At 44.0% G+C, this 20,057-nt stretch overlaps 1 protein-coding gene across 11 annotated transcripts in view; it reads right to left on the bottom strand.

The window, feature by feature from the left end:
* TEC (tec protein tyrosine kinase) overlaps nucleotides 1–20,057 on the bottom strand; it is a 91,892-nt gene that overhangs the window by 20,370 nt on the left and 51,465 nt on the right. For 9 of the 11 annotated variants that reach the window (XM_039541532.1, XM_039541523.1, XM_039541529.1 and 6 more), the window contains 6 exons: nucleotides 13,104–13,208; nucleotides 11,933–12,014; nucleotides 5,371–5,499; nucleotides 3,437–3,477; nucleotides 2,114–2,295; nucleotides 1,144–1,209 (listed from right to left, as the gene is read on the bottom strand). In XM_039541532.1, coding sequence (XP_039397466.1) covers nucleotides 1,144–1,209; nucleotides 2,114–2,295; nucleotides 3,437–3,477; nucleotides 5,371–5,499; nucleotides 11,933–12,014; nucleotides 13,104–13,208 — 605 coding nt within the window. Of the gene's footprint in view, nucleotides 1–1,143; nucleotides 1,210–2,113; nucleotides 2,296–3,436; nucleotides 3,478–5,370; nucleotides 5,500–11,913; nucleotides 12,015–13,103; nucleotides 13,209–20,057 lie in introns of those variants that run through there. The other 2 variants (XM_039541533.1, XM_039541534.1) reach the window with 2 other exon arrangements.

Here is a 20,057-nt window from a genome sequence, read left to right as displayed (position 1 = left end):
GTTTTATGTAAGACAGGAAGTCAGGTAGTCAGTCAACATAGTTTGCAGTACTTGAGGACAAGAACTGAATCTATTGAAATACAGTGAATTTACAAGAAGGTTCAGTCATCATTACATTGTGTAGTTTATAGACAGAACCGTTCTGAAACAAACTCAGTAGGCTCTAACAAAAGCATGGAGCCCAATAAAGTTCAGGTAATATAACTTACTCTGCAACCAGAATACCAGTCAAATATGTGTATTAACAGCTGTCATTTCAGTGAAAGACCGTAAGCAACTGAACTCTTAACTAAATCTTGAACAGGCTGTTTACACACCAATCATCTAGTTACTAATTGGGCTTATTAGTAAGGTATGAGTTTGTTAGTTAGATTTTGGAGGGTGACTGATCTATTCAGAGTGCAAGTTAGAAGTAAATCAAAGTTTACCTTTGCACATCCCTGATCTTGGTGCTAGCTCAGTGCATAGCCAATCCTGTGTGCTAGGTTAGAACAGCCAAAGGGCTGTTCAAATTTATGCCAGTTACCGATGGGCCACAGCAGTCAAAAACACAGCTGGGGATTGGCATGATATCGTATGTCCCAGCTATGCCATCTTTCCCCTGCTACACTGGGATTTGGGAAAAAGTAGCATACAAGTCCGGCCCCTACATCGGCTCTGCAACACTAGTCCAGATTCTCTGGTCATCTATATTCTCATTGTGCTGCTTATGTTCATTGCTTGGGTGCAGTGGAGAATAAAGGACACTACTTTATTCTTTTACAGTCAGATTCCTTTCAGATGACCATGCCACTTCACATTAAAGATTCAACACAGACTTATAACAGATGAAGTTCCTTTAATGTTTCCCTTGTTCTAGCAATACTTCTTTGCTCTTGCTCAAATTTGGACTCAAAAGTACATGACTAAATCTCCTCATTTCCATCACTGTAAATCAAGATATTCACCACCATGAAACAGTGATAGTGAAAGAAGAATCAGAAAAAAAAATGTATTTCAAATCTTTTGAAAAGTTCCACTTCTGATCTTCGTTATGTAATCTATAAATTTATACAGATTTATTTTTAAAATATATTCTTGCAATTGCTAAAGCTTAAGGTTTATTTTATCCTATTTCCCACTTTTATGCTAATATTCACTTACTCATACTGATCAAGGTTGTTGGACTTCTTTCCTGTTACATAGTTGCTTGGAATATATCCTGTGCTTCTAGAAAGAATAAGAGAAACATTGCGCCATAAACTTTAATCATGATACAATCTGGGTAAGAAGATACAGAATGCATGCTTAAAACAGTTCTTCACACTGCTAATTAGTAAAGGTCACCAGCACTCTTTTACCTTATCATTGACCAGTTCTGATTCTCATTATATAGAGGGTTGTGTTTTTTTTCTCCTAACTCATCTTCCCTGAATCTAATGAGGCTACACTGTATGCAGAAGGGTCAAAGTTAAAATACTGAGCCGATCCACTCTTCCTGTATAAAAAGCTGCAGGAGGGGACAAAATGAGAAACCCTATGCTTCCAGGCCAGCTTTGTGTTTGGTGGTCCTAACTCCATCCCTGGGGATATACTCTAACTGAGATTGTCAGGAGAACTGAGATGCCTGCTGTTCCCCAAAATATATCACCACAACAACCCTGCTGTCTTTCACTAACTCAAAATTACTTTGAACAATTTTCAATATTGAAGTGGTGAATTTTGGAGCATGAAGAGTATCATTAAGACAATGTGAGATATCTAAAACACCTTTAAAATAAATGGGAAATGGTACGGGGGTGTTTGTTTTGTTTGTTTTTCTGTAAAAATTAAAATTGAGTTCATTTTAGTTTAAAAACTCTGAAGTATCACAGGAAATTTACTCATAAAAGCCCCCAGCTCTACAAACTGGTTTGTGCAGAGCCCCACTGGGTTTAATGGGATTCCATGTGGGCATAAAGGTCCATGAACATGGATCAGACAGTAGGATTGTGACTCAAAATCAGCTAAACACATCTAGCTTTTAGGTACATTATTCTTATTTAATTGGCATAATCAATATAAATTACTGCAATAAGGGAATAGTCTTACTCAATAGTGCAGAGGGTGCATAAAGGATGGAAATGTGTCTCACCCATATTTATCTCTTGCTTTCCACCAATGAATGTCATTTTTTTCAATTATTGTATATTCTTCACCTCTCTCAAGTCTCAAATCATGAGACTCTGTGGGTTGAAAATCATACATTGCTACTACTATTTCCTCATCTTCATCTTCATCTTCCTCAGCTGGCGGAACAGGTGGTGGAGGCCTTCGCTGAAAATGAGATAAAATTACTAGTATTCCATTCAGGCAAAGCAAAACACTCATTAAGACATTGAAGACGAAGGCCGGGTTAATTCTGAACTTGTTCAATAACTAGTTAGCTGAGCTTGCAAGGTCCTGCACTCAACTTGAAGGCATTTGGGTGTAACATCATAACTTTTGAATGCCAGAGCTGATCAATTCCAAAATGTGAGGGAAATGCTGTAGGTGTCAATGAGCAGAGCCCTGCTGATTTGGGGGAAAATTGGAAGGGGGAAAATGGGAAACATAGCCCCTGCCATCTGTTCAGTACAGCCAAAGCTTCAAGCACCGCTGCAACTCTCTAGAGAGCAAAAAACTGGTTGATGTCACCCATTAAACATCTCTTAGCATAAGAATACCCTATCTCAGTTCTGCTTATCCTCCCATTAGAGTTTAACCTGTTGCCACCCAGGTTCCCCAGTGACTTATCTTCCACACAGAAAGAAGAGGAAAAAATAATGGTGGGGAAAGAAGGATTAGGGGAGATCCTGGCATTGGGTGAGGGGGAAATGGGGAGCACCCAACCGCTATCATGATGGGAATGCAGGGGCATGAGGAAAGAGGGAGCATACAGAGCTCCTGGCATGAGAGGAAAGAAAGATGGGGGCAAGGGTAGAAGGGGGAAATAGGGGACCCAGGTATAAGGAGGAGGGAATGGGGGGATACTGAGCCCTTGGCAGGGGAAGATTGAAGGACTCTGGCAGGGAGAGAAAGGGTTCTCTTTACACATATGATATTGAACAATTTAGGCAAATTTGTTAAGCATTTTACATACTGGCTTATTTTTTTAAATCATTTTTTAACTATAAAAGGGCCCGATCTTATAAACATTTATCACCAACCATAATGCCTACTGTGGTGAGTACTCTAATTCAAGTCAATAGGGCTATTCAAAGTAATAATCACTATCGGCCAATCCAAATCCCACTGTAATAAATAGAAAGTCCATTAATGTCAGTTTGAGCTGGATCAGGCTCTATGCCTGGCAGTGCTTGCAAGATTGGACCCTAATCCTTTAAAGAAACATATTATAGTGAGCCTAAATACTGTAGACAAAACCCTTCTCAGTCAATTGCAGTGAACTACTCAATGTTCTGAAGATTCTACCTACCTTATTTTTATCTGGTATTGGAGAAGGTGATTTCCTTATGCCTAAAAGCAATGTAGTACAAGTAACTGTTACATTTATAAATATACTGATAAACAATAATATAAAAGATTTTAAAATTCAGACAAGATTTTTAATATCTTAACCAGCCGTCCAATTAGTACAAACTTTTAACTCAGAGAAAACAAAAACAGCTCTGATAAAAAGCTCTGTAAAGCCATACTAAGTCAGACAAAATGTACCGGTAAATTGAATTTAATGGAAAAGTGCATACATGGCAGACCTAAAGACTGAATTCTGTATCTATCCACAGAACATGTAAAGTCCATCTCAGTAAAAAAAATCATTAAGTTGACATTAAAATTGTGAGTATATAGCAGTAATTTGAAGATAAAAACTAAAAGGAATTTCTATTAAAAGCCTAAAACCCACCAAAAGGATATTCAAAATTAAATGTAAAAGAAACTTCTCAGGAGATACTCAGAGGCATGGGAAAAACTCTGTGCTTGAGCCCTTTTTTGTATATGTATGATATATAGAGAAGGCTTGAAAAGATTTGTCTGTTCGCTGCACCTTCACCCAAAAAGAGGCATTTTTTCTGTTTTTTTTACATTAAAAACTCAAGTCCTATTTAACTTGGAGGACTCCACTGTACATATGTCAGGGCAGGGATTACTATCTTCCTGTCTGTATAGTGCCTAGTAGAATCAGGCTGAATATGATCCTGATTGGGGCCTTTTGGTGCTACAGTACAAATAATAAATAAAAATTTATGACTCAGGCCTTAAACATTTCTAAATAGGCCTCACTGTTGCCATTTAAGGCGTAATAAGTCCACTGACTTCAACTGGATTTAAGCACGTGCTTAAGTGCTTTCCTTAATATGGATACTTTCCTGAATTAGGGTCTAAATTAATCCTATACATATAGATGTAGTATTTACTATAGTTAGGGCCAGTTTGCATGCCAGATTGCATCTACACTGTTGTGCATTCACAACCCATGATTTACATGTGCAAACAGCAATATGCATATGGAAATCAGAGTTCAGCTAGGCATAATTTGGGTTTGGGCACACAAAGTCTAGTGTACACATTTAGGGAAATTTTGTCCTATTTCCCTACATATATTGGTCCTGATTCTCTTCTTCTATCATTTTTACACTGGTGTAATTATACTGACTCCAACACAGTTATTCTTCATTTACACTGGTATAAAAATAAATAAAAATATCAGGCTCATAGAATTGTAGGACTGGAAGGGACCTCAAGAGGTCATCTAGTCCAGTCCCCTGCACTCATGGCAGGACTAAGTATTATCTAGACCAACCCTGGCAGGTGTTTGTCTAACCTGCTCTTCAAAATCTGCGATGGAGATTCCAGTGCTTAATCACCCTGACAGTTAGGAAGTTTTTCTTCATGTCCAACCTAAAACCCCTTGCTGCATTTTGCCCATTGCTTCTTGTCATATCCTCTGAAGTTAAAAAGAACAATTTTTCTCCCTCCTCCTTGTAACAACCTTTTATGTATTTAAAAACTGGGATCACGTTTCCTTTCAGTCTTCTCTTCTCCAGACTAAACAAACCCATTTTTTTCCATCATGGGTCACGCATCATTTTTGTTGCTCTTCTCTGGACTTTCTCCAATTAAAGTGGACTTTGTCCACATCTTTCCTGAAATGTGGCACCCAGAACTGGGCACAATACTCCAGTTGAGGCCTAATCAGCACAGAGTAGACCACAAGTCTCATGTCTTGCTTACAACACTTCTGCTAAAACATCCCAGAATGATGTTTGCTTTTTTTGCAACAATGTTACACTGTTCACTCATGATTTATTAGATTTAAGGAAGGTGCTCAGATATTATGATAATAAGGGTCATATAAGTAGATAGATAAAATCAAGCTAAAATGGTGATATAGGAAAAACATATACTTACTGTTTTCAAAAAGATTGTATTTTTCACAGCCAGGTGCTAACTTTTCTGTTTGTCTGCAACACTGATAAATTCCTTCTGTCCAGAATTTAGGATGATACTTTACCATTATATTACTATTTTTCTTTATTTCTATAAAAAGTAAATGGTAAATAGTATGAGCTCTAAGAATAATTTCATATTATTAATTCATAAATACTGTAACACTTAACACAAGGGCATAATCAATACTACTTCTGGTACTTATTGCAATATTACTACTCTTGAGAGATTCGTTACAAGTTAATGTGGGTATCATACAGTCATAATGTAGGTGATAATTTCATCAAACTACAGGATGACTTCTCCACAAGAATGCTTTTGGGCACCCAGAGTATTGTTTAACAATTCACTTTAATGGAGCTAGTTGAAAGAGTCCAGCATTTTAGGGTAGCTTTATTATGAAGAGCATCAAAGTAACAGCATTGCCTATCTCAAGATTTCCTGACATGTGACACAGTGGTAATGCCACTGACACTGAGTGCATTATGTAATCAGTGAAGTATTGCTGCCTACAGTTTTTTCGAAGCTCTGAATCTGAAGGGTTCAGTTTCAGAAATGTACAGCCAGCAAACAGCCCAGAAGAAAGGCCAAACATGATGTAATGTGAGCTGCTGTCATAGGAACCTACTTTATAGACCTAAGTCTGAACATAGTTAACCTGTGCCATCAATAGCTCTGTTTACCTTTAAAAATATAACAATACATAATATTACTAATGTAGTATTCCAACACATGTCTGCTTTGACAGGGACACAGGGCAATTGGTGCACAGCAGTGATGGCCTCTCTGAGAACATTCTGCAGAAGCTGATTTTTTTCATCAGGCCTTTTATACAAACTCCTAGATAGCCATATGTTTTACTGCACCTGCAGTAATTGTGATTATAGTGCATGGAATGACATAGACCTGAAAGCACAAAAAGAGCTGGGAACCTAATTCTCTATTTTAGGTGCCTAAGACCTGGTTTTGGCACTACTGTGATGCACAAAACCACCTGCCAAACCCTGTAGGCACCCAAACTCACTTGCTGCCTAAGTTTTTGCAGTAAAAGTTCCCTAGGCACCTATGTTCCTGCCTTTGGGCATACACACTGCCGCCTCCCACTAGGTATTCAGGCACCTTTCTCCCTGGCTGTGTCCAAGAGTGATTTACACATCAGGAGAAGATAAGCTTTTCGTTTGGCCACCCAAGTCACATATGGGGTCCAATCCAGTATATGTTTGTTTGAGAAGCCACCTGCTGGATTGGGCCCCTCAAGTGAGTTCACACAAAACAGCTGGGGGAGGGGAAGACCTCCTTCATATCTTTTAGCCCAGTGGTTAAGGTTCTCACCTGGGATATGGGAGACCCTTGGTTCAAGTCCATGCTCCACCTGAGGGGAGTGGGTGGGAAGAAAAGGATTTGCCATCTCTAAGGGGAGTGCTTTAACCATTTGGCTACAGGATATTCTGATGAGAGACTTCATTAATCTCTCCAGTTGAAACTGTTGCACTCTGGATAAATAATTAGAATGTCTGGAGCAGGGGGACTGGATCCTGGGTCTCACACCTGGTTGAATGCACTAACCACCAGACTGTGGAGTCATTCTCATGCTTGTGCATCCCTGTGCGCGTGGGTTTGTTTGTTTTTCCCCTCTCTCTCGTCATTTGGGCCAGCGAGTGAGAGAATGCACAAGCATGAGACACAGCTGGTATAGCTTAAATGCTTGGAACCTGGAGCAAAGAATCATCTTGTTTACAGCCCTCACTGTTCCTCCAACACATGCACGTACTGCTGCAGTGCATAGTTTAAGCTGCACACTAAAGCAAATCAGACCCAGCGTGTCCAGCTTACAGGGATATATCTGCTTTTTAGTACTTTACTGCTCTACTAAAATATTTCCAGCAGTAGATTTGTAGTGAAAAAAGGGTTTGAATTTGAAGTATCAAAGTCAAGAAAGCAGTAGCACTGCAGTAATTAATTTACAAAGTGATTTGCTCGTAAAAGGTCTCAAAGCGCCTTAGCAGTTTAAATTGATATCCAAACTACTCGTATGGATCATATCACCTATCACCAAAATTGTCTGCTGCTGGATGAAAGAAGCAACTGTTAAATAGTGCACAGAAACGCTCAACAAAATTTAGGACCGGAAATTACGCATAATATCAGTGAGACTGAAATTTGGATAGGTAAGACGTAACTGCCAAAGATAGAATGTGGGCCAACCTACCAACGTTACCAAATCCTCTTCTTGCAAAAAGTAGCTGTAAGGTCTTTAATGATCATAAGTGGTCAAAACTTCAGTTTTACAGATCATCCAAAAGACAGCACCTACAGTAGCACTGTGCTTCCTGATATCTTATTGACGAATTGGTTCAGTGTGCTTCAGAGATAAGAATGCTATCCATTGAATCACAAATAGCACTTCCTAAGTAGCTGTTTATTAGAAGACTTACATGTTCTGACCCTTCTTAGCTTGTGATAAATGACAGGATTGTAGCATAAGGTATTCTTAATTTCTGCCCCCAGGGACTTTACAAGCTACCTTTTTGTCCCGTGTTTGTACAGAATGTAGCAGAAGGTCCTGATCTGTCCCGGGCTCCCGGGTACTACTTCAATACAAATAATTATGGCCCTACCAAATTCACAGCCAGGAAAAATGTGTCACGATCATGAAATCTGATCTCCTCCATACAATCTGGCTATTGTAGGGGAGGAGCAGTGCTGAGTGTACCCCACCTCGGGGCTTCTACCATGGGATGAGCTACAGCTGCTAGTCCCAGCCCGGGCTGGGGAGGGATGGGACTTCCTGTTTCCCTACAGGGGCTGCTCCTGGAGCCAGGTCAGACCCATCTTTGGGAACCTCCCCCATTGCAGGAAGCTCCATGGCTGCTGGATGGGAGCCCAGCTTTGAAGGCAGTGCAGAAGTGAGGGTGGTTGTCAGCCCCCAATCTGGGTGGGATGCTGTGACTCCAGCTGTCCGCCCCGATCTGGGTGGAGACGCTGCTGGGAAAACCTGGGCATATGGTAACCCATCCCCTCAGACCTGGTGAGTGACCCTCACTTTTGCACTGCTGCTGGCAGTGGCACTGACTTTAGAGCTTGGCACCCAGCTCTGATGGCAGCACCCCTGCCAGCAGCAGCACAGAAGTAAGGGTGGCAATCCCATGACCCCCCTACAATAGCTTTGCAACACACACACCCACGATCTCCTTTTGGATTGGGACCCCCCCAGTTATAACACTGTGAAATTTCAGATGTAAACATCTGAACAGGGCCGCCCAGAGGGGGGGGCAAGAGGGGCAATTTGCCCCAGGCCCCGCGCCCCACGGGGGCCCCCACCAGAGTTTTTCGGGGCCCCTGGAGCAGGGTCCCTCACTCGCTCCGGGGTGCCCGGCAAAGTCTTGCGGGGCCGGGCGCAGGAGCTTCTGCCGCTCCCGGTCTTCACTGGCGGGGGGTCCTTCCGCTCGGGGGCAGAAGGACCCCCCGCTGGCGACTTACCGCCGAAGACGGAGCGGGACCCGCCGCCGAAGTTCAGCTCGGTCTTCGGCGGTAATTGGCGAGGCCCTTCCGTTCGGGACCCGCCGCGAAGTGCCCCGAAGACCCGCGGCGGGGGCCCCCCCGCCGCAGAATTACCGCCGAAGACTGGGCTGCGCTTCGGCGGCGGGTCCCGCTTCGGCGGTAATTCGGTGGCGGGGGGGCCCCCGCCGCGGGTCTTCGGGGCACTTCGGCGGCGGGTCCCGGAACGGAAGGGCCCCCCACCGCTGAAGACCCCGGGCCCCCGGAATCCTCTGGGCGGCCCTGCATCTGAAATCATGAAACTGATTATTTTTACAATCCTATGACCACGAAATTGACCAAAATGGACCATGAATTTGGTAAGGTCCTGCAGATAATAGACTGTAATATTACTAAGGAGGTATATTTGCAAGTCTTAGTCCAGGATTTCTCAAACGAACCAGGGTTTCTCGTGAACCAAATTTAGGTTGCCAGAATGTGTCAAAGGGTCACATGGGAACCCTGGGGTGGAGATCCTGCCCCCGAGGATGGAAGGTCCTGGGGACACGTAGGAGAGGTGATTGAAGAACCCGCACTACACTCACCATTCAGTGGCAGTTCCTGTGAATCTGATCCCGCAAGTCTGGCTGGGTTCAGTTTCCCCCTCCAGGCATTGGGACCTGGTGCACAGGGTTGCAGGTCCTCTCAGGTTTATCCTAGCTGCCCCTTGTCATGACGACGGGAGACCAGTGGGGCCAAATTTCAGTGAGTGGTGTTGGGACCCCATGTGCCAGGTTGCAGTGCCACTCACATTTGACCTGGCTGGCCCCGCATTCGGGGCTGGGCCAAATCTGAGCTATGCCACAACCCTGGAAGTCACAACACCCAGAGCAGGGAGCCAAGCCCATCCAGCCCCACAGGACATGAGTCACAGGAGCTGCCATGGTGTACTTGTTTGGTATTAAATTATGTTAATACTAGTATTATTTTAATGTGCATTGTATATTGTGGCTAAGAAATATTTAATAAATCAGATTTTTTTGCACTAAAGCCATTTACTGGGTTGTGACAGGCCATCAAGGTTTATAAATGGATCCTGAGCCCAAAAAGGTTGAGAACCACAGTTTTAGTCAGTTGACCTTCATATTATTAATAACAGAAGGATAATTTAAAGAATTTTTAAAAGGCAAATGTATGAAATATTGCCATTGAGTCCAACTTTCCTGAACAGCGCAAGATTATAGCTTTCACCAAAGGCATGAAACACAAGTTTTTCCTTGAAAAATGACAATAACTGGTTACATTTGAATGTGACAGAATTTCCTATGGAAATCAGCTCTTGGAAGAAGGTTGACAAATCTGTTGAATATACAGGGCCTGATCCTTTTCTCCACACACAAGTGTAAGTTTAGTGCCCAGTTCTATTCATTCCCTCTGAAGCATCTTGCACCAGCCACTGTTGGAAGACAGGATACTGGTCCAGATGGACCACTCATCTGACCCAGTATGGCTGTTCTTATGACTCTTACTCCTGATTTACGTAACTATTAAAGTTAATGGAGTTCCACTGGTGTAAAATCAGCATAAGTGAGAGGAGAATAAGGCTCATAATTTATATTTATAAATATTTATATTTTCTGTACATGATTAGTGACATTAACTACATGGATAAGATGACTTATAGCTTATGCAACATCATAGGGTCAAATTCTGCTTTCAATTACAATGGTGCAAATCAAGAATAATTCCATTGATGTCATTGAGGTTACTTCATATTTACAGAGGCATGATTGAAGCAGAATGTTGTAGTGTATGCAGAGGTGAAAGTAAGCCAGTACACCCCGGTACGGCGTACCGGCCCAGCTTCCCCAGGCGGCAATTTAAAGGGCCTGGGCTCCCAGCAGCGACTGGAGCCCCAGGCCCTGTAAATTGCCGCCAGAGCCCCTGGGTAGCAGAGGTGGACGGGACCCCCAGGGCTCTGGCGGCGATTTAAAGGGCCCGGGGCCTGGTGCGGTAGTGGCAGCTGGGAGCCCCTGTCCATTAAATCACCACTGGAGCCCCGCTGACGCTACCCCAGGGCTCCGGCAGCAGGGCTCAGGTGGTGATGTAAATGGCCTGCGGCTCCGGCCACTGCTACCACCCCTTTAAATTGCTGCCAGAGCCCCGCTGCTGGAGCCGGCGGCGATTTAAAGGGCCCAGGGCGGTAGTGGGGGCTGGAGCCCGGGGCCCTTTAAATTGCCACCCAAGTCCCTCTGCTGGAACCCCAGGGTAGCAGCGGCAGCCGGGACCCCTGGGGCTCCTTCAGCAATTTAAAGGGCCTGGGGCTCCACTGCGGTGGGAGCCCCTGGCCTTTTAAATCACCGCCTGAGCCCCCGGCTGCCGCTGCTACCCCAGGGCTGCAGCAGCAGGGCTCAGGCAACGATTTACATGGTTCCCAAGCCCCAGGGCTCCCAGCCACCTCTGCAGCTGGTAGCTACAGCAGTGATTTAAAGGGCCCGGGGCTCCCAGCCACCACTACCGCAGCCAGAGCCTGGGGCCCTTTAAACCTCTAAAGGTCCTGCTCCTTGCAGTTGAGGCCACACCCCATCCAGTTGAGGCCCCCCCCACCCCACAGCTCAGGACTCTGGCGTACCGGTAAGTCCTTTAAGTTACTTTCACCCCTGAGTGTATGATATAAACAGGGCCAGCTCCAGGCACCAGCCCAGCAAGAAGCTGCTTGGGGTGGCACGTCCGGGTCTTCGGCAGCAATTCAGCGGCGGGTCCCTCAGTCCCTCTCGGAGCGAAGGACCAGCCACTGAATTGCTACCGAAGACTGAAGTGGCGGCGGTTGAGCTGCAGATCACGACTTTTTCTTTTTTTATTTGCTGCTTGGGGTGGCAAAAACCCTGGAGCCAGCCCTGGATATAAACCAATGCAAAATCTGTCCCAATACATATATAAGCCATTAAACAAAGAGCATACAAGTTTGTGCTTCATATTTTCTAGTTCAAGCAATTGCCTTGCCTCTTAAAGGCTTCACATATTAACCTTAAGAAGTTGTCTTTACCTTCTTTAAGATTCCTCACCCACTGATCTCTGCTGTGTGCACTGGGCGCAAAAATGTAAAGTGTATTAGCATCATATACAATCTGAAAATAAATCAAATGAAATATAAATAACATTTATATGGCAATAATTTTAAACTCGATTCTTAGTAAATACCATCTAGTGTAAAACAAATATTTCTTGGCTAATAGGCTCAGCAAAACTAACAAATCTGTATTCATTATCCAAAATGAGCGAAATGCAAAAAGCATAAATGGTGAAAATTAGACTTAAAAATTCTTTCACTTTTAATAATCTAAATTGCTGTTGATAGGACAAATAAGGAATTTAAAATTATATGTAATAGAGTGTTTCTTTAACCATTTGCTTGGCCATTTCTTTTGTTTGTTCTTCACCTTGGGGTTTTCTTTAAAAAAAATTAACTAGTGTCTTATTGTAATCAAATGTCCATCTGTACATGTCACTTTACAACTTCTTATGATTTCATATTGCCTTAGATAACTTCTTGCACTGTCTTCTTCATCTGCATTGACATTTTTTATCTTTCTTGTTTTCATTGGTAAAAAGTAAGCATTACTGTTAGGCAGAAGAGGCCAGATTCTCAGTTATGCCAGTTAAAATCCAGAGTAATTTCACTAGGATTAAAACAACGAGGAGTCCGGTCTCACCTTAAAGACTAACAGATTTATTTGGGCATAAGCTGAAGAAGTGGGTTTTTTACGTACGAAAGCTTATGCTGAAATAAATCTGGTTGTTTTTGTGGATACTGACTAACATGGCTACCCCTTTGATACTTCACTAGAATTTACACCATTGCAAATGAGAGAGAATCTGACCCAAAATAATTTGTTTAAACTTTTCCTTTTCCCTTCTGAGCCCTTTTCTTCCATTGTGAAATTAAATGAAGTAAACAAACTTTTTTAATTATTCCAAAACATATGTTGAATTTAAAATCCTAAATGGACCTGATTCTCCCATACACTAGAGTCAATTGGGTTAGTTACACCCGTTTTAAATAATTTCAGTGTAAGTGAGAGAGAAATCAGGCCCAGTATCTGAAGAAACTTCATTAAAATCATCAGAAGCAAACTACAAGATAAATAAATATACAAAATAACTGAGCTATGTTGAAAAACAGAGTATTACATTTTAAATAAACCATATGAACTTACCTGAAATGGATATTTATTTTGACAGGGAATAATGGCACCATCGTTCTTCACAATTTCAACACACTTGATTTTTGCAATATCAACAGATCCCTTTCTGTATTTTTTCTGTTTAAAAAAAAAACAAGCAAAAATCCTATATGTGATCCATTGTGGAGCAAAAGAGAAATATGCTGTAGAGTTGCACCACCAGAGATTATGCGCCTGTTGCAGGAGTGACTGAGGTTCTGTGGCTTGTGATGCATAGAAGGTCAGACTAGATGACCATGGTGGTCCCTGGTGGCCTTAAAGTTTGAGTCTGTAATCATGTACTCTTTAGGTCACATGACTTTTTTCATAGCCAGCTGTGTTGAAGAATATAAAATTTAAGGTTCTTTGCTTTAAATAATTTGATTCAAACTACTACAAAGAAAGCAAAGATGCACAGAGCAATTACAGTCCAGGTAGTGTCCATCTGAATATTTTTACAACCAGTGAACAGAACAGATGCAAAACTCTGTAGGTTAAACACCTGTAGTTTTGATACTGTAATCTAAGGGCTTGTCTACATGAACATATCATTCACAGCAAATTGAAATGTAAATCTACCCCGCTTTGAAACGTGAATAGATTGAAGTACACTAGGGAACTTTTAGTATGTGGCAGCAGGGTTCACAGGGATACTTTGTGTGTGGTGGGCTAGTGCAGAATAGATTTACATCCCAGTTTGCAATGAACTAAGTGTTGGTGTAGACAAGCTCACAGTGAAACAAAACTTCAAAGTTTTACTTTATTCTATAGCATTCTGTAAGACATTTGTTCAATAAACTCAAAGACACTACTTTCCAAGAGTTCAACTCTCCAAAACAAGAATATACCCGGTATATTTATGCTTTTTTGGAAGTTGTCTCCTTACAGCAGAACTGTATACCAGGAGGGTCACTCTAGAAGAAAAGAGTCTCTGGGCTTAATTCTGCTACTACAGTAAATTGTGAGTAGTTAACAGAATTACACAAGTGTAAAACTGGTGTAAGTGGCATCTAGCCTCAATAAAAGTAGTTTAAGAAATATCTCTTATAGAGCTGAGAGTATATACATATAAACCTGCAGTATCCTCAACCCTATTATGAACTGAAGGGAAAGGATTGGCCCACATGTCATTCTGGGAGGGGCAGAGATTTAGTTCTGTGTTTAGCTCATAGAGTCCTATAGCCTATAGCAGGGGTGGGCAAACTTTTTGGCCTGAGGGCCACATCTGGGTGGGGAAATAGTGTGCAGGGCTGGGGCAGTGGCTTGGGGTGCAGGAGGGAGTGCGAGGTGTGGGAGGGGGTACAGTGTGCAGAAAGGGGCTCAGGGCAAGGGATTTAGGCAGAGGAGGAGTGTGGGGTGTATGAGGAGGCTCAGGGAAGGGGGTTGGGGTGCAGGAGGGGGCTGAAGGCAGGGGTGCAGACTGCAGGAGGGGGCTCAGGGAAGGGGGTTGGGATGCAGGAGGGGTGCGGGGTGCGGCAGGGGGCTCAGGGCAGGAGGTTGGGGTGCACAGGGGTGCGGGAGGGAGCTCAGGGCAGGGGTTTGGGGTACAGGAGGGGTGCATGATGTACAAGGGGGATCAGGGCAGGGAGTTGGGGTGCAGGAGGGGTGTGAGGTGCAGACAGCGGGCTTAGGGCAGGGAGTTGGGGGGCAGGGTGCAGGAGGGGTTCGGGCTCCGGCCTGGCACCACTTACCTAAAGGGGCTCTGGGGTGGCAGTGGCATGCACTGGGGCCAGGGCAGGCTCCCTGCATGTCTGCCCTGTCCCCGGCCCCGTGCTGCTCCAGGAAGCGCTACGGCTCCTGCACTGCCCTTGCCGCGCCTCCATGTATCTCCCCCGAAGCTCCCATTCGCCGCAGTTCCCCATTCCCAGCCAATGGGAGCTGCAGGGGATGGTGCCTGGAGGCAAGGGCAACGCACAGAGTCCTCTGCCGCCCCGCCATGGGGCCGCAGGGATGTGGTGCTGGCCGCTTCTGAGAGTGGCACGGGGCTCACGGCACCATGGGGGGCAATCCCACTGGCCGCATCCAAAGCCCTGATGGGCCGGATCCAGCCCACGGGCTGTAGTTTGCCCACCCCTGGCCTATAGGAACTAGCAGCTGAAGAGCTTTCAGCACTTTCACCACTACATCATGATGTGCGTGTGTCATTAATTGTCATGTATCTGAGCAGGCTTAGTTTATCCAGCTCATTAATTCAAATGCTTTAAACCAGGAACTATTTTAATGTGTATCTGTGCAGCACCCATCCAAGTGGTGGTACCTGATCTATTTGGAGTCTCTGGATGTTGTAGTCATCAAAATAATACATTGTTTTTGTGATGTAACTTTTTAAAAATAATTTTAAGGTTGCAAAGTGAAACATTCAAAAGTTATGAAATGCCAAACTTAAGGGTGCCTGTGCAGTCTTAATTCATCCCCTTTGTGCATATGCATTATGACACAGTCTTTAATTACATATTATCACATAGGTCACATAGTATTTTCTCTACAGAACCCTTGCCTCATTCAATGAATAAGTATTATTCAAAATATTTTTATCCTCATTCAGTGTGTGGCTCCAGGCATTATTTACCACACACCATTCAAGCCCTGAACCAAATGGAATATTATTAATAAAAATCTGTGGAAAACTGCTTTTCCTGACTCAGAAGTCACCAGGAAATATGCCTAGGTGTGCACAAAGATGACAGCAATTATCAAAGAGATGGCAAATGACGGTGTGAACTGCCTAGCAGAAAGAATGCATCATTCCTCATTTATTCTAGCCACTGATGGCAGCAATGATGCAGGCATCAGCAAACTGCTCCCACTCATTATTCAACATTTTGATGACAGCAAAGGTAAAGTGATCACCTTGTTGCTGTACCAGTTGGGAATTAAAGATTTTGAATTAAAATATGGAAGCCAAGAAAATCCCTTTGTTAAACAGTTTGACTTTTGGAAGTGACACTGCTTCTGTCATGATGGTCTTGCACAAGGGTATTGCAGCATTTATCTGAGAGCAACATTGTCTGTTTTTCTTGTGGGTTGCCCATGTCACCTGGTGCACATCATAGCTGAGAGAAGTGTGAAGTCCCCGCCTGCCACCACAGATGAACTGATTGATATCTACTGTTATAGTGACAAGAGCACCAAGCATCACTGGGAGATCATTTTGTCAGAAGCTGTCCTATGTAGAAGTCCATAAGATACTGAAGCATGGAAGCACACACTGGCTGTCACTTGGCCTTTGTCTGACTCGGCTCATCCAGCAGGTGGAACTACTGACTAGGTTCTTCTGGCTGAAGCAGCTAAGTCCAAAGGAATTCATTCATGCAGCACCAAGTGCAAATCTATGCCTGTCAATCTGCACCATCCTCCTTTGCAGCAACATAAAACTGTCACCGGTGCCAATAAGTCATGGGCTAAGGTGACAAGCCAACAAGACCAGACTATAAGTGACAACCTATTGAAAATCATGCAGAGCAGAGATCAGCAAAAACCAGTAAGGTGTAGCCACCACTAACAGTCAGTCATCAATGTCAAAACCGTCACAGCAAAACAAGGATCATCCATAAAGATCATGATAGCAAGCCTACTGAGAGGGTTGCTGATGCCAAAGATGACAAATTAACTAAACTGACATTGGACGCCATCACTGTGCTGAAACAAAGTGCAGAACTTGGCATTTTTTTGTGATAATATAAGACACACTGATTTTTTCACAAACTTTATTGCCTATTTTTCAACTATAGGATCCTGATTTTTTGACAAACTAAATACATCAAATGCAAAAAAGAGGAATCTCTAATTCAGATACCAAGACAACAGCTGTTCAGTCTTCTGAAAGAACTTCTTGACAGTTTACCAAGCCATTAGTGATTGTAGAAGCAAAGCGAAGCAGAGTACAACCTCACTTCTAATCAAGTGATTTCTAATCTAATCATGTGATTTTATCAGAGACAACTCAGACTCTCAGCAGTCATCAAGTCCTGCTTCTCCTTCAGAGAACACCGTGAGACTGATAGACAGAGCCTTGGAGTCATTCTTCTAGTCAGTTCATCGGTACTACTGAGAGGTGGACACATACATAGCACAGAAACTGCCGCTGCTTGATCCTATACTACAACATGCAGAAGTAGCGAACGGTGCATTCAGGATCAGGGGCGGCTCTAGGCACCAGCAAAACAAGCTGGTGCCTAGGGCGGCAAAATCTAGGGGGCGTCCCCTGCCGCCGGGGGGAGCGGGAGGCTGGGCCGGCGGACCTGCCGCAGTCATGCCTGCGGGAGGTCCACCGGAGTCCCGGGACGACTGGACCTGCCGCAGGCATGACTGCGGACGGGGCGCTCGTCCCGCGGCTCGGCTGGACCTCCCGCAGGCATGACTGCGGCAGCTCAAGCGGAGCCGCCGGACCCGCGAACCGTCCGCAGCCGTGGGAGGTCCAGCCGAGCCACGCGGGACCAGCGGCTCCGGGGCGCCTCCCGCGCATGACTGCTTGGGGCGGCCAAAAACGTAGAGCCGCCCCTGTTCAGGATGACGGCTACATACGATGATGCTGCACAAAGAATGCAGTAGCTTCCACCTCTGCTGAAGGACCAGTTACAGCAAGACACAAAGCAGGGGCAGTTTGCTCAGTACCAGGTTGATAACATGCCATCATCTGTTTTGATGTGCATCAGTTGTGATAAACAGCAGCATACTATATCGCAGATAATGGACACTATGATGTTCTGGCCTGGATAATGAAATAAACCCTTCCAATACCTAACAGGAACTCTGACTCAGAGAGTATTTTCTCTCATGCGCAAGAAACAAACTGAGTTCAGACCAAATTTTGGTGATAAAGGTTTGGAATCACTGATGATCACCAAAGTGGACATACTCAGTCAACCCTGCCACTTGAGAAATCCAGACAAGATAATCCTGTGAAAGGCCAAGCAAGCAACCCGTATGGTGCTTGCAAAGGGGTGGCCAATACCATGGTTGGACCTGGTCATGGTTATTGATGTTACTAAGTAAAAAGTTACTTCAGCTTGTATCACTTTTGTTATTACTGCAATATGCACAGAAGTGCCTCTAAAATGCACTGCAGTCTTTCAAAGCACCTACCCCAGACTCCTATCTGTATTTGGCTTCGCACCTTTGGCACTTGCCACTGGTCCAAGAAACTTCCCTAATTTTTTTCATAAACATCCCTAAAAGTCTCAGCAAGGCTGGCATTTCTGGATTCTCAAGTGTCCACTAATTTTGGTTGCCCAACATGAAATAACTAGGCATTAATTTTCCATAGTGCTTAACATTTTTATAACACATATATTCAAAGGACAGTGCCTACAGACTCCAGGTGCAGTTATGAGTGCTCAGCACTTCTGCAAATCTGGCCCCAAATGTCTCACATTTGGCACCCAGAAAATGAGGAACACACAATTAGTGGCCAACTGTAAACGATCTAATTTAAGTGGCTTGTCTAGCATAGAAACTTTGTGGCAGAGGCAGGGACAGAATCCAGTTCTCCAGGGTGTAATTAAATTTCCTTAACCATCAAACTATCCCTTCTCTTCCTGCTGTTCCCTGCCTCATTCACTACACACCTTCCAATTTCTACAAAAAATGATGCAGGGCTTGTACCAAGTCTCAATTGTTGTACAACCCTGATTCATTCCCAGAGTACGATGCATCCTGTGCACTGACAGACACAGGGGTCCAGTAAAAAAATATTTTTATCATATAATTAAATATTATGTTATGCGTATGCACAAGGGGACCAAATTAAGGTTGCATGGGCAACCTGAGGTATGAATTTCCCAACTTTTGTGTGGTTGACTACCAACCTTAATGTACCGGTAGTTTATTACATGTAATTTCTCAATTTAAAACAAACAAACGAAAAACTGAAATTCTGTCATATGGAACTATTTTGATCCCCCTCTTGGGTCATCAGCAGGTTTGGATCTTTGTAATTAGCATCAAAGGTTTGGATCTTTAAGTTCACTGCACAGATCTCTCTCTACCACTTGAGCTAACAAAGCAACTGGTAGTAGTGGTTTGGGGGACCACTGCTATGTGGATCAGGCAGTAATAGGGATGAGACACATACTGTTACCAGAGGGTTTCACAGCTATTTGCTAACAGTAAAGGAAGGTAGAGACTCAGGACTCCTGGGTTCAATTCCAGATTCTGGAAAGGAATGTAATCTGGTAGTTACAGACACCTCTGTCCTCCGCCCCTAATACCCCCTGATTCTTGCCCCCTTCCCTTCTGCTCCTGCCCTCTTCCCCACACTCACTATCTATATACCCCCCAGACTCCTCCCCACTCTCCCCTTTTGCTCCTGTCCAACCCCACCTGCTCCTGTCCCACACTCTCTCCTGTCTCCTACTGCTCCTCCTTGCTTACGGTTACTGCCATCCCTCCCCCTCTGCTTCTTTCCATTCTCTAACTTCTGCAAGTCCCTTTCCTCATGTCCACATCCTCCCCTTCTTCACCCCTCTGCATTCTAAATCAGGTTGGTTCCTCCTCACTGCTTGGGTGACAACAAGGAGGGCACTGAAAGGACAGGAGAGACAATGTCCCTGCTCTCAGTTCTGGTGCCCAGCACCACATTGATCCAGAGTACCATTGCAGGAAAAGTCCTGCTTAGCCCCTGCAGCCTTTGCTTGACCATTGAAGCATGCTAAGTTGCTCTATGGGGATGGTTTGCACATAGGAGCTGTGAGGGGCTGAAACATGCTCAGTGGACACAGAATCTTCTCAGAATTTAGCAGCAAAACCCCAAGTCTCTATTGCATATGTGCAAATTGAATTTTTTCAGGAGTCCATATCTTGGCCAAATTTGGATGTTTTTTCTTGGGAACAGCAAAAGGCACATCCCTAGCAGAGAGTCCACACCTACAGCTAAATTTCAAGTCCCTGTTCCATAGCATGGAGGGGCTACAGCATCTAAAAAAATCATTCAGTTCATTTGTTAATATG

Source organism: Mauremys reevesii, linkage group 5 (genome assembly GCF_016161935.1).
Source record: "Mauremys reevesii isolate NIE-2019 linkage group 5, ASM1616193v1, whole genome shotgun sequence".
In the NCBI taxonomy this organism is placed as follows: domain Eukaryota; kingdom Metazoa; phylum Chordata; order Testudines; family Geoemydidae; genus Mauremys; species Mauremys reevesii.
The sequence above is the reverse complement of the archived record's forward strand: the minus strand, read 5'-3'. Positions and strand labels throughout refer to the sequence as shown.